General features: G+C 39.3%; 1 protein-coding gene across 7 annotated transcripts in view; it reads left to right on the forward strand.

Annotated features, from left to right (window-relative positions):
* Positions 1 to 15,119, forward strand: part of ate1 (arginyltransferase 1) — a 153,448-nt gene extending 138,329 nt beyond the window's left edge. For 6 of the 7 annotated variants that reach the window (XM_033033808.1, XM_033033804.1, XM_033033801.1 and 3 more), the window contains 2 exons: positions 16 to 136; positions 14,468 to 15,119. In XM_033033808.1, coding sequence (XP_032889699.1) covers positions 16 to 136; positions 14,468 to 14,646 — 300 coding nt within the window. In that variant the 3' untranslated portion in view covers positions 14,647 to 15,119. The remainder of the gene's footprint in view (positions 1 to 15; positions 137 to 14,467) is intronic. The other variant, XM_033033806.1, reaches the window with a different exon arrangement.
* Positions 15,120 to 15,699: the final 580 nt, after the last annotated feature.

Raw genomic sequence — 15,699 nt, forward strand, 5'->3', positions numbered from 1 at the left:
TTTTACTTTTCTTAGGGCCAGTACTATCCATCCGAATTATTGTGTCCCGAGACTTATAACTGGGTGCCCATTGAGAAGTGTAGGGCAAAGTTAGACCAATCTGAATATAGCCGGCTACATGAAAATCCAAATTCAGGTAAGTTTGCAGTCTATGATGAATTGAGCTGCTTTTTGCTATTAGTTTTTTTGTACCTCTAACTGTTCTGCTCCTAAAACTTATAAACATTTGGGCATTTTCAATCCCTTGGAAGAAATATGGATGTCTGTGATATTTATCTCTATGTATTTAATGTTTGCTTTTCTATGTAGCAAAATGTTAGTCATTGTTCTATCGATTTAATATCTTCTGTGATATCAATTTTTATTGATGCTGAATAGAAAGTATAACCTTAGGTTTTTTTCACCATTCAGTTTCAAGTGTAGCATTTGGGATCTGGGAACTGCATTCATTGACCTTCCCCATTTGTCCTTGAGAAGGTGACTAAGAGATACCTTCTGGGGAAGTGACTTGCACAATGTTTGAAGGAGGGAGTTCTAGGAATTAGACCCAGTAACAACGATGAAACTGCAATATATATCCAAATCATGTTGGTGTGTGACGGAAGGAATCTACATTGGTGGTGTAACTATGTCACTGCTTGTAGATGGTGGAAAGAGTTGATACGATGTCTTGCCTCATGAAGGCACAGGCTACTTTATTTGCTGAGGAGTTGCAACTTTTTTGGACATAGTGCAGTAATCAGTAAGTATAAAACATACATGCAAAACAGGTGGTAAACATGTTGTGAGCCAAGTCCAATATGCATGTTGCTTTTATTATATTAATAAAGAAATTGAAATAATTGGGTCCATGCATCAGCCCTAAGGAACTCCTGCCACGATAACCTGGGGCTGGGATGATTGACTTGTCTTCCAGCAACGCAACCATCTTCCTTTAAAGTATGACTCCAACATTTCAATATTTCCCCTTGATCTCATGGACTTTAGTTTTACCAGGCTCCTTGATGCCATACTCAACCTTGATGCAATGGGCAATCACTCTCTTCACTGGCATACTTCAATTTTCTTGGTCTATGTTTGAACCAAGATTGTGATGAGGTGTGGAGCTGAGTGATCCAGGTGAAACCTAAACTGTGCATGAGTGAGCTGATTATTGTTGAGTAAGTCCTGCTTCCTAGCATGAGATAAAAAATGTTTCATTGACCAGCTGCGCATTGACAGTTCTCTTTCTCAGCAGTACTCTGCTGGATCGAATTAGCCCTGCTTTTTGCGGCCAAGACACCGGTCAAATTTCCACCTTGTTGGTAAAAGGCTGGTGTTGTAATTGTATTGAAATAGCTGAGGGGAAAAATGCAGCTAGTTCTGGAGTGCAAGTTCAGTCTTGCAGCGAGGATGTTGTTTGGTCACATAATCCTTGCACTAGCCGGTGATCTTGTGATTTTTTTAAATAAATCAAATTGGTGGGTATCTATGGTAGTAGGGATCTTGGGAAGAAGCTGAGATGGATCAAACCTGCAGCACTTTTGGCAGAACATGGTTGCAAATGAACCAACCTTGTGTTTATAGGTCAAAGGTTGGACCCTGCCATCATTGAAGATTGGAATGATCTTGAACCCTCCTGCGAGTCCATTATTAGTTATGTATATATAGCAAGACCACAGACCTATTTCTGATCCACCGGTGGAGAGTTTGCCTTGTTCTCTTTAACACTTGCCATGTTTGCTGTCTGGCATGCATGTTTCCTGTGTTGCTGCTGCACCAGATCAGCACCTTGTTTGTGATGTGCCTCATGCTGCTCTTGGCATGTCCGTCTGCACTCCTCGTGGAACTGGATTCCACCCAGAGTAGTCCCCTGATCAGAGCTTATTCTATACTGTTGCCACTGTTTTTTCCAAGTATTGCTCAACCTGGAGGGGAATCAGTGGAGGATGGTGCATGGTAATCTAATCTTTGTTTACCTGATGCCTTTAGATTTGGAGTCACTTTAGGCATGGAGTCACTCCTCCTACCTACATATAATAGCACCACCACCTGCTGGTGATACCCAATGTACCAGCGAATACGATGGAGGTCTGGCACTGCTTGGCTAACTGTAAAGTCCATTACATAACTATTCTGTGCAATAACTTCTAAATCTGAACAGCAGTCATTAGATGTAAATGGGAGGGATTCCAAGGTAAAATTATTAATTTTAGATTTTCATTTTGAATTATATGCCGTAACTATGTAGTATCATCAAACTTGTTATTTTTTTTAAAGTGTGTATAATTAACTCCCATTTAAAAAGCATCTTATACCTTAAGAGACATGATAGGTAATTTACTCAAGTGATTTTTTTTTTCTCTTCACCTGCTGAAATCCCTAACAAGCTTATAATGTGAATCATCACTGCCGGACCCATGTGGCAATCACGTTGAATGAACATCACAGAAACGCCATTGTTAAAGAAGCCCTTTGAGCACACTCATCTGCAACTGGCCTTTCCATTACTTTCATTTACACAGCCAGATTCTGAACTGGCCTCAAAGGCAGGTGTGTAAAACCAGTTAGATGCACGAAAGTAAATAATTTACTCAGCAGCTAGCTAACCGATCCACTGAGTTCCTGCAGTAGTTTGTGTTTTGCTCAAGATTCCAGCATTTGCAATCTCTTGTGTTCCCCAAACTAAACAATTAGCTGTTTTATTTAAGTATTTATTCAGAAATTATCTGTTTTGCTGTCATAATTAATGGTCTATTTTACCCTCAATGTTCAAGCAAATGCAATAAAATAAAAAACATACAATTCCAAGAAGGGATCAAAATTGGTAAACATTTTTGACTCTTACTTATTAGAGACCCAGCATGTTGCCCTTTTCACAAAAATACACTGGGCAGATTCCCGGTACACTTTTGCACATCATTGTTAATATTCAGAATCGGCAAAAGGCAATGAAAAGCTGCAGTCTTATTTTCACTAATTTAAGGGTAAAATTTAAATGTTCTCTAGCAACTGCTTTTGACCTTGTCACCTGATGTTGTGTGAAAATGCTTCCATGAGATGTTGCTATTTTCTTGAGTTTATAGTTGATCACAACAATCAAAATACGAGGCGCCTTCAGTTAGTTGGATACTATTCCCCAGAATTCACTGCAACATTTGTGATTTTGATAATGAGCACTATTTTTACAAAAGTATTATCTCATTTAAAATGATTCATCTTGCTGCAAGGGCAGTAATGTCATAGTAATATATTGTGTACTGATATTCATGTGTAATGTATCTCAGCTCTTCCTATTTAAGTTAAGAACATAATGAAACATAAAAAAATCCATGCCTACTTTAATTTTCTTTGTTATGTGTAGTATGCTAACAATATAATTTCAAGTTTATTTCATACCATACAACCTCATAAAAGTATTGTCATGCCTTTGACATGGAGAAATACTAAATCTGAAGTTGGTAATCAACCTATTCTTTCTCGGTAAAATCTATCTGAACTGAAAGTGAATTGTGGTCCACCAGGGGCGGCGAACGATTGGCAGCCCTGCCAACAGTCTGTCTGTTTTTTTGTCTTGTTTTAATTTTTAGTGTGCATTAAAAGTCTGTGCAAATGTTCTCTGGTTTGTTTTATGTGGAGGGAGGGGAAGGGTATTGGGGGAAACCTTTCTTCAGTTTCTTACCTTGCCGGAGATGCGATTGTTTTCCGGGTCGCATCTCCGGTCGCTCTGCGGCCTAACATCGATGGAGCTGGAGGCCGCCTCGGACTGACTTGAACCCCACCGCAGGGCGTGGACTTAACATCGGAGTTGATCCCTTGCCTGGGATCGCTCCAACCGCGGCCTGCGGACTTTACGTCGGGAGCTCACTGTCTCGGGAGAGGCTAGTCGGGAGCTCCAACGACGCAGAGGTTCAACCAGCTCCAACGCGGGGTTCGATCGCCCAGCTGATGCGGAGGGCCCAAACGCCACTGGCTACGGGAGTCCTCAGAGTGTCAGACCTCACAACATGAATTCTGATTATTTGTAGTCTCCATCCCAAAAACGGCTGCACCATTTAAATGAATTACTTTATCCCAGGAAAGAAGTTTCATTATGCATAGGCATCATTTCGGGTCGAAACCCTTCTTCAGACGTATGAAGAAGGATTTCGGCCCGAAACATTGCCTATTTCCTTCGCTCCATTGATGCTGCTGCACCTGCTGAGTTTCTCCAGCAGTTTTGTCTACCTTCTCTTAAGATGCTGCCTGACCTGCAGTTCTTTCATCAGTTTGTTTTTCAGTCAAGATTCCAGCATCGGCGGTCTCTTGTGCAGCTCTCCAGACAGTGGTGCTGATTCATGCATCTGTGCTTTTAATTCCAAAACTCGTTACTACTTGAAATAGTTCGCAACGGCTCGTTCACGTTTATATTACTCACTGCTCTCTCCATAACTCCTGAAGGATGTTCCATGCCTCAGTCCTGAATAAACAGACCTGTTTATTATTGTGGGGCCTTGCATATGTGTGGCGCCTTCTCGCCCACGTTGGTTTTACATACAGCCTGTCACCGCTGGCGACTGGCCAGCAACCTTTACAAGAAGGTGTCTTGCTCAGCTAAGTGTTGTTTGCTCTTTGCTTTCTGTCGTGGGATTCAGTAGATCCTACAACTGGTGACCCCGTTGCTATATGCAACCTTCCATTTAAGAAATATATTACGAAGAAAGTGACACTGTCAGTCGACAAAGTAAAACTCGACGTCCCAACTTTTTTCAACCACGCGAGAGCGTGATTTTCAATACTAGAAGCTTGATTGCACTTCCTTCAATGTCACGAGCCAACGGACAAAATTCGGGTTCCTAGCAGCTCAAATTCCAGAGCAGATCGCATGGGAAGTAGAGGACATGCTCCTTAATCCTGAAGAAATGACGCCATGCGACGTGCTTAAATCCGCTATCTTGAAGCGAACGCAGCTCTCGAAGCAAGCCCGCATTTCGGAGCTGCTGGGAGATGATAATCTTGGCGAAAGAAGGCCATCACAAATGCTGCGGAGATGGCGCAGGCTGGCGGTAGACGAAGAGATTGACGGCGATGTCTGGAAACAGAAGTTTCTGCTGGGGCACCTGATAGGTATGTTTCAATCGGCCAGAATAGACGAGCTCACAAAACAATCCGACATTGTAATGCAACAACAGTAAAGCCGGAAAATGCACAGCAGGAACAGCAAATTGCAGCACTCACTGCGCAAGTTGAGGCTTTGGCAGCCCAGTAGAACCATCCCCGTTTCAGGTATAACGCAAGCCTTGGGGGACGGGGCCGAGGCGACGCCCAATGAAGCATTCTATTGATTTGCCTTTTTTTTGCTATTCTCCTTGAATTCATTCACCCAGTTGTCTATGCAATGAGAGAATTAAATAATTTGATATCAGAATTACAAATTACAAAATATTCTGCTTCGAAAACCTGTGAGTATATAATTCCACTTGCAGTACCACGGCACTTTGTGTGAATGTAGTTGTGGAGGTTGCAAATGAAATTCAAGGATGACCTAGGGCCCAGGAAGCCCAGGTTTGAAATGTGTGATTTTAGCATGTGTGCAGTTGCCTCGCCTGGGGGCAAGGATTGGAACACAAAAATTGTTGTTCTGAGAGGACCACAGATTCCTGCACAACGTGTCTACTGTCATACATCTGACCCACCATCTCAGCTCTCCAAAAGAAAGATATATTGCTATTATGGTTCATATCATTGTTGCTTCTGCAGCATTTTTGACATTGAGGGTTTCTTCTTGTGCTGCAGTGGACAGCATTAAAGGCTGCATGATGGTTGAATTTAGAAGTATTATACTGGAGCTCACTATCACTTTCACATCAGGAAAATTCGGGGATCGTTGGTCGGCGCAAACCCAGTGGGCTGAACTGCATTTCCGTGCTGTAACTCGAAACTAAACCACTAAAGTAAACTAAACCACTTATGCCAGGTTACTCATTGGGTTGAGATCATAGCTAATGTCCTCGTGAAAAGCTCGTTTTTAAGTTAGTGACTATTTGGATGAGATAAGGTCAACTTTTATTGAGAAGGTACCTTCATCGTTGAGCTCTTTTAGGATAATCTGCAATTAATTCAACATAACTGAGAGCAGCTTTAATCCCAAAATTATTAAATTTCTTAAATATAAATGGTATATTGGGATTTAAACGTGTCTTTGGATCAATAGTCTTGGTTGCTTATTGTTAATCGAGTTACTTAACTCTTACAGTAGATTTCTCTAAGTTTTATATTTAAAGAGAAATTAACAAATTTTGCAAATCATTGTGGCAAATGATTTTCATGATAGTTAATTTTCATTAATAGTTTCTTTTGTTATTGGTTGTCATTCATATTGAACCTAAATAGGATCGGGCAGGAGCAGTCTTAAAAGATTTCAATTTAATTCAAGTGCTGCTGCTAATAAACCTTCGCCCATGATACTGGTAGCAGAGAAGTAATTCCATAGTGAACAGATCTCAATCTATCTTTACTTCCTGCAACCCATTACCAATCTCAGTGCACCAATTTATACATTTCACCGGTTAATCTAATCATGTATTTTAGAATGTGATATACATATTTCATGGTAAAATAGAATGTATTTAATAATAAGTTTGAAGGCTTTGAGTTTTTTCTGCCTATTTATCCTTATTTACTCTGCATAATTTCAATTTGACAGGTTTATTTACTTTACCCCCCTGAAGGTGAGTTTTTCATCTGAGAAAATTGATTTCAAGTAATGCTTCAGTGCTTTGCAGGGAAGTCCCAACTGATAGATCAATGCACAGGACCAGAGAGCTTCACTTTAATTTATTGTTCCCAGCAATTTTTATTTCTTCTTCAGGTACTTGAAAGCAGCAAATGTTATGAAAGGTCTTTTGATTTTTTCGAAGACATTTGGCAAGCAAATCATATTTTGTGATAATTTGCGTTACATTTTTATTTCTCTTAAGGGTTAGGACTCTGAGGATTGGAGAAACTAGAGACTGCAGGTGCTGGAATCTGAAGCAAACGATAAATTACTGAAGGAACTTAGTGGGTCGAACGGCATCAGTGTTGGGGGGGGGGAAAAGGATTATTGACATTTCAACATGAAAAGTCGACGATTTCTTTCCCCCCACAGATATCGCTCGACCTGCAGTTTTTTTAATTCAAAGAATTGATCTGTCTGTCACAAGGGTATTGCATAAAGTGGAATTTACAATCTTAAGCACCCAATCTTTAAAATATAACTCAACAACTAAACTTGATGTTTTGTTTTAGAAATGGTTCACAAAACTTCAAGAAAATCAATTGCAAAGCCTTTCAGATGCTGGAATTTGAAATTAAATGTTGAAATTGTACTAAAGGCAGCTGAGATTATTGCAACTAAGAATATTTAAAAATACCTTCGATAGATGTTAAATTTGGTTTAGCTTAGAGATACAAGCCCTTCAGCCCACCGAGTCCAAGCCAACCATCAATCACCCATACACTAGTTCTATGTTATTCCACTTTCACTAGGGGCAATTTACAGAAACCAATTAACCTCAATTAACCTTGGAATGTGGGAGGAAACCCATGCGGTCACAGGGAGAATATAAACTGTACAGACAATGCCTTTAGTCAGGGTTGAACCCTGGTCTCTGGCAATGCAAAGCAGCAACACTATCACTGCGCCACTTTGCCGCCCCCAAAGATGAGCACATGCCAGAGACTGGAACTTGTTAGGAGCATCTCCTGGGCCAAAATGTTATCTGATGGGAATGCTGCTTAATTCTGGTATGAAATTTATTTTCTACGTTCCTTCCTGCTGTTCAGTACACTTGCTGTCCTGAATGTTGTTGTACACAGCTTGAACACTCCTGTGGTTTCATCCGTGATCACTTTTAAACGGTGAGGTAGAATAGTGTACTGCTTGATGCATGCTGTGCACTAGTTGTGCAGTTATGAACTGGCCTTTGCAGATTTTACTGCATTGTGGAGAGTCTGTCCATTTGTATCTAGCAGTATTGGCTTAAGAATTGTCAAGTAATGTTAGCCTTTTCATTTGAAAACAAATATCGTACCTGATTAGTAATATTTTTATGTTTGCTGCCAAATCCAGAGGCATACAAAGTAAATTTGCCTCCCTTGCAGTTTTTAATATATCTTGTTTGTTTTAGATCCTGATACACTATAGCTTGGTAGAGAGTAGAGTATGCTATAGGCCACCAAATAAGGATATGAAGAAAATTTACAAGCAAGTTTCAGTAAGGTAGTAACATTAAATTGATAATAGGTGATTTCACGGAGCCTAATATAGATAAGGAACTCAGCAGTCTAAGTAACAAAGATTGGAGGCAAGTTCCTTAAATGTGAACAAGAGAAATGTCTTGTTCAATATGTTCCCAAACTAACCACGAAGGATCCGTCGTTCCGGAAGTGGCGGCGCCTCGCGGCAGCGGCCTCTGCAGTCCGTCTGTCTTTTTTTCTTTTTTTTTTGTACTGTTAGTGCATCTTTTTGGTTGTAGTTTATATATTATTTTTAGCTGTGTATATGTGGGGGGTGGGGGAAACTTTTAAATCTCTTCCCTGTACGGGGGACCCGACCTTTTCCCTGTCGGGTCTCCGATGTCATTGGGGCCTAGCACCGTGGAGCGGCCTATAGCCGGAATGACCTGGGGGCTCCAGTCGCGGAGCCTGCGGACTCACCATCGTGGGGCTGGCCGGCTTCGGTGCGCGGAGAGCTGTGGTGGCTCGCGACTGCGACCCGACTTCGGAGGTTCCAGCCGTAGGTCCGGCGGACGATGACATTGGGAGCTCGCGGGTCCCTGGTGGGAGACCGCTTTACGGAGCTCCCGCAACGGCAACTTCTCCCGCCCCAATTGCGGGGTTGAAGACAACCCGAAGCGGGGTCTTACATCGCCCGGCGTGGCTTTAACGGCCGCGGGACTTGCCATCGCTTGCCCGCCGGGGGCTCCAACATCGGGACCCGGAGCAGGGCCTTACATCACCCGGCGTGGCCTTAACAGCCGCGGGGCTTACCATCGCCCGCCGGGGGCTTTAACATCGGGAGAAGAAATAAAGAATGTTTATCTGGGAGATTAAAGAAGTGCTGAATTCAATATCACAAGATAGAATGCAAATAAGGAAAAGAATAAGAAACATTCAAATATGGAAATAATTGAAGGATGGCCAACATCAGTGAGTTGGGAAGTAATCTAGCCCATGTACATTTGAATCAAAGATTCACAAGAAGGTGAATACCAAACAATAGGAATGCTTCAAAGAGGAGATATTTTCGTTCTGCACAGCCAACTCATTAGGGTGAAGGGGAGGGATACCAACCGTGTTGTGGTTTTCCCCTGGCTGAGAACTTGAACTAGTGGTCACAATCTCTGAATAAAGGATAGCCATTTAGCAATGAAAAGAGGATACATTTCTTCACACATAGCCTGAGGAATCTTCAGAGTTCTCTTCCCTTGAAGGTCATTGAGTTCTTTCAAAATGTAGATCAATATGTTCTGGAGATTAAAGAAGTCAAGGAGAAGGGATAGTGCAGGAAAGTGTAGCTTTTCGAGTCTAACTTTAGAGAGTAAATATATCAACCTGGAACCATTTTGGTATTTTTCTTTTCTCCGATCTTTGCATACATCCTAAAATCTAGTGAATGGATGTGGGTGTAGTATTCAATTTCTGTAATAACCAGTTTCTGGAAATGTTCAATGTAACCCCCCCCCCCCCCCATATTGCTACCAATTGTCTCTATTTATTAAGCCCAGGTTCCTATGTGCTTCACTAACCACTCTCCCAACATACTCTGGCACTTACAATGGTTTATGAACACACATACCCAAGACACTGCTCCCCTCGTCTAGTGACATTGAGTCTATGTTGTCGTTATCTTCGCTCCTCATCATTTGCAAAGATAAAAACCTGAAAAGAAGAAAGCAGAGTAAATGTCAGATTTGTAATTTAATATAGAATTGAGTTGGTAACTCAAATTTCACTGTACATGTGACAATAAACTGAGCCTGACCATGAAACCTTGAACTAAAAACAAAAAATAGAGATAAAGTTCAAAAGGAGCTGAACGGGTACGTGTGTCTCTTTTAGTGGGAACAAGAAAGGAACACAAAGATCTTTCATAAACAGGTGGTCAGAGAAATGTTTCCTCTGAATATGCACTAAAGATGAGATCTTGTGGAAGCAGAATGCATGGCGAAGCTGCTCAACTTTATATCTGTTTTCATGAAAGAGAGGAATGCTGTCGATGTCACAGGTAATGTAGTAAAATAAATTGGATAGGATACGATAAAAATTAAAGGTTGACAAGATTCAAAGAAGAGAAGTTATACATTTCTGATGGATGAATTCTAGGATTTTGTGCGAATTAGGGTAAAGTTGAGGGGTAATTGGCAAAGGCTGTCAAGACGATATTCCAATCATAGTTACAGATAGGAATGGTCAATATTAAGAATGGTAAACTCTATGGGTCAGTTGAGCTGACTCTGGTGATGAAAGATCTTAGACACATTAATCTAAAGAAGAATTTTGACTGTGGTAATATATGGGTTAATAATCAGTAAAAGCCAGATTTATTTAATGATGTTGGGATAGAATAATAAAAATAATTTTCTCCTGGTATTAAAATGCAATTGAATTGTGACTTTGTGTCCTTCTGCCAATTCTATCCTTGCCCTCTGTGTATGATGTGCAATATAAATTGAAGTATTCACGTTGACATCAATCAATGTGATCTTACCCACTGAAGTATTTCAAGTTCATTGTGTGAGGTTAATTCAGTTGCAATCTTTGATCGCATAATGATAAAGTGGGAAGATGAGGGAAAGCAGCATTAAATTAAGCATGTGGATCTTCAAAATCAAAGTCAATATTTCAAGTCAATTAACGTCATTTAAATCCAAAAAACAGATCTGAGGACAAAACCACTGAATTGTCAGAAGAACCAGTCTAGTTCACGTGTTATTCAGCGTAGACAATCTGACATCTTTACGCAGTCTACTTATCTGTGACTCCAGACAGTAGTGCTTATCTTGTAAATGCCCTTTAAAATGGCCTAATAATACACTCAGTTGTACCATTACTGCTGCATTGAAACATCAACAGTTAAGCAACCTCACAACCAACTGATCATATTAAAGTGTCATAACATGTATGCTGTATCCAATTGTAAATAGTTGACATTTAAATAAATAATGACAGCAAGAAATCCTGTACTAAAGTCTACATATATTAACAGAAATACTGAATGGGTGATGAATTTAGTTTAGTATAGGGTGATACAGCGTGGAAACAGGCTTTTCGGCTCACCAGGTTCGCGCCGACCAGCGATCCCGGCACACTAGCACTATCCTGCACATACTAGGGACAATTTTTTTTACACATACACCAAGCCACTTAACCTACATACCTATACATCTTTGGAGTGTGGGAGGAAACCCACACGGTCACGGGAAGAACGTACAGACTCCATACCGACAGCACCCATAGTCGGGATCGAACCCGGGTCTCCGGTGCTGCAAGCGCTGTAAGGCAGCAACTCTGTGCTGCGTCACCGTGCTGCCCTAATCTTTGCTTTTTCTTGAGATCCCCATCAGTACACAAACTAGACAGCCAAATATGTTAACTACATGTGAGATTCCAAAATGGCTCATAACACTGTATACAACAAAGATCCAAATACGGTATGACACAGCAAGTCCTGCACAAGGTACATGTGGTATTCACAAGATTAACTTTTGAAATTTCCAAAAACTTGAACAACTGCAGTCAATATTTTTTCACAAATCCAGTGGACTTTAGTCCAACTGAAACAGTGCTTGATAAGCAGATCCATTCTCTGTTCATAGAAAATGGTATATTGGTTAGCTACAATTAACTATATTTTCTAATTTGGTGGAATTGTCAACCTAGATAATAGATACTGTATCTCTGTACAGAATCTATGTAGATGGATTGGAGAGAATTATCTCCTCTGTAATGAAGATTAAGTACTTGTCCTATTGATGTTAAACTGCAAAAGGGACCAATCAATCATCTCACAAGCAGCCAGTAAATTATTATTTTGATGTTGATGGTTCAGTATGAAATGCTGACCAGAATATTGGGAATACTTCCTGCTCTTTGAATGCTACCGTTAGATCGTGCAAGTAAAGAAACCACTTCCTAAGGAGATTAAAAGCTATAAACTAGGACTTGGTTTTCAGTAAATGTTGTTATTCAGTTGCAAAAATGTGGCGGATTAAGTTATTTTAGTTGCAAATTAGACAAACATAAATGTCCTGGGTTTATGCTCTGGTTTCCTCTCATACTCCAAAGACGTAAAGGTTTGTAGGTTAATGAGCTCTGGTAACATTTGTAAAAATGTCCCTCGTGTGTAGGATAGTGTTAGTGTATGGGGTGATTGCTGGTCGGCGCAGAATCGGTGGGCCAAAGGGCCTGTTTCTGCGCTGTATATCTAAAGTCTACAGTAAAGTCAAGTCAAGTCTAAAGTCCTAAAGTTAAATTAAATGTATGTTTTCCATTTAAACTGATCTGTCCCGTTATAATACCAGCTGCTAGCCAGATGGTTTATTATTACGCAGGATACTCTGGAATGCACAATCACACTTTTTTTTCTTAAACAATAAGTATTACCAAGTCACAGATATTGGGCAACAAGTGTTTTCTCTCTTGGGTATCAAGACTTTCAGAATTGAAAACATCAGCTAGATATTTATTCATATTGCATTCGTAAGCCTGGTGTGTGCAGCAGTATTGTCTGTCAGGCATCTCCTAAATATCTCAGAGCCTTACAGCATATTATGGAAGCATTAACTGCAGTAGAGTATGTGAAGCATTCTGTGAAGTAAAGTATCTGAAAACAATCAATTTTCCAGTAAAATGGCTGACATTTCTTTAATGTCAGACATTTCAGGAGAGATATATAGATTGTGAAACAAATAGACATGCTTGATAAGAAGGGTAGATTACATTAACTGCAATAAGGAAGTATATAAAGAAAATATATAAAAATATATATAACACTTTAAAAAAAAAATTTAAATCTGATAAATATTTATGCTGGGGAATCGCCCACATCAATGTGCTCCCCTCTGAGCTGGCAAGATTAACTCACATTGTATTAATAATTACGCCTTGTTAAAAATGCATACTCAATTAATTGTGCATTAATTTAAAGGACCATTTGCTACGCAGTAAGGTCTTAAAGAATGGGGAAACAAAAGGCTAGATATCATTTGTGGAAAGTAATTACGGAACAACGTTAAATAATAAATATATCTTGATTTATAACTCTGTGTATCTCTTTATACAGTATACCTGCTGGCTCTGTACAAGTGAGAGATGGTATTGTTTCCCAGCAAGGATGATTATCCAATTTGAATTAAAAACAAGATATCAACCTGCAGTTTGTAAATAACCCAGTGTCATGTTCATGCTTAAATACTTAATTAGTTCGATGTTGTATCTAACTTACCTTGCAGTATTTTCGCTGTGAACCTTGTTTGCGACCTTTTTTGATTTAATCCGAATGAATAAAATATCTGATAATCTTTGAATACCAATCATAGACTGATTTTGTTTTGCAAGCTAAGTTTCTATTTTTACAATTCTTTATAAAACTGCATATGCAGTTTCAGTTTACACACATGAAATAGCTAACAATGTGTTTCTCAAGAAGTTATTAGAAAAATGCATGCTCTGAATAATAGATTTAATGCACGACATGTAACAATCATAAAATAAGCCTGAATGTGTCTCAGATGTCTCTAGAGTCTATCAATTTGAAGTAAAGCTGTTTGCAGGAAATTGTGGGGGCTTATACATGAAATGCAGAAAACTAGTGAGGAGGTAATCATTCAGTAAGGAAGTCAGTTTTCCAGTACCTGAGCATCTATATTTCTGCACAATAGTAGCTGTATCTCATTGCCAAAAGTGCTATCTTCCAAGTGAGATGTTACATGGATAGACAATCATTCAGATGGAGATAAGTATCCATCATATTTCTTCTGACATTCTTTCCTCAAGAAATACCATCAAAAAATGTAACTGGTCATTTAATGGGACATATTGTCCAGAGTACTTTGTACTCAGCGATTTATAGCAGATTTGTTTTTGTTTTGCTAATCCTGACTGATATAGAGGGTTCAAATGAAAAATGCATACATAGTTAAAATCTATAATCCTTTGGAAATAGTATTTTTCTAGAAAATACTAAGCAAATTGTAATATTTAATGTTTATGGATTTTTAATTATTTTTTATCCCTCATGTTCTTTTTAAATAAAGCCTTGCTTCTATCCCCAAAAATGTGTATTGTAGATTTAAATTTCTGACATTTTTATGCATTTACGTTTAATTAAAAAATTGCTCAATAATGATTTAAGCTTATTCAAAATTGTTGGACAGGGCCTGTGTTAAACCATGCATGTTGACAAAATATTGTGAATGCCCACTGTATTCAGTCTTTCTAAAGCAACTATTGCATTCTCTTTCAGAAGATGAAAACCGTCTCCAAAACCTGAATAAAGTTCTGATACTGTACAGGAATACAATGATGCCTTATAACATCTATCGGAGACGGCAGAAGAGAGCTAATGATGAAGCTGTAGTACAGCAATATGCAAACCTGGTTGGACAGACCTGTGCAGAACGGATGGTGCTTTATCGAAATTAATCTTTTTAATGTTAAATATGTACAATTAAAATAACATGTCATACTGAGTATAAAAATACATAGCATGTTAAACATAGTTTGCACACAAAGGTGTCTTACACAACATTTGCTTGGATATATCATCCTCAAGTGTTTTCCAGGTCAGAACAGGTCATTTCAATTTGCTGGAGGTAAATACATATACTTCACTATAGACATAACGTTGTCTGAAGAAAGATCCTGACCTGAACCGTCACCTATCCATGTTATCCAGAGATGCTGCTTAACCCACTGAGTTACTCTAGCATTTTGCATCTTTGAATTGGGTAGGGAATTTCACATTAATCAGAGGCCCTGTAGGTATTGTGGTATGCTAGAATGTTGCTGTAGAAAACTTTGTTTAAATGTTTAAAATAGACACAAAATGCTGGAGTAACTCAGCGGGATAGGCAATAACTGGATAGAAGGGAATGGTGACATTTCAGGTCGAGACTTTTCTTTGGACTGAAGAAAGTCTAAAGAAGGGTCTCGACCCAAAATGTCACCAATTCTTTCTATCCAGTGATGCTGTCCCACTGAATTACTCCAGCATTTTGTGTCTACCTTCAATGTAAACCAGCATCTCTGGAGAGAAGGAATGGGTGACGTTTCAGGTTGAGACCCTTCTTCAGACTGATGTCAGGGGAGGGGGCGGGACAAAGATGAGTTCCTTCCTACATATTGTTTAAATGTTTTTTTAAATATTCTGCTGAATGGAAGCTGTACATAAATCCACGGCCTCTCTGCCAGGTCAGAAAACAGGAAATAATGGATATGCTTTTATTATATTAGCTCAAATAGAAAAGTGATGCATTGAGAATTTTCGCGACCTTTGCAAAGAAGAATTCAATTTTTACTCCAAAGTGTGTTTGGAAAGATTAAAATTTGGGAAAAGATGTTTTATAAAATGATCGAGTAATGGTGTTGAAAACTGATGAATTGGGAAAGAGAATACAGACCTAACCACTGATCAAACAATGTACAAAGAAATCTGGGTCCATGGTTACTATATGTATGGGCAACATTATTATAGAC

Source organism: Amblyraja radiata, chromosome 15 (genome assembly GCF_010909765.2).
Source record: "Amblyraja radiata isolate CabotCenter1 chromosome 15, sAmbRad1.1.pri, whole genome shotgun sequence".
NCBI lineage: Eukaryota > Metazoa > Chordata > Chondrichthyes > Rajiformes > Rajidae > Amblyraja > Amblyraja radiata.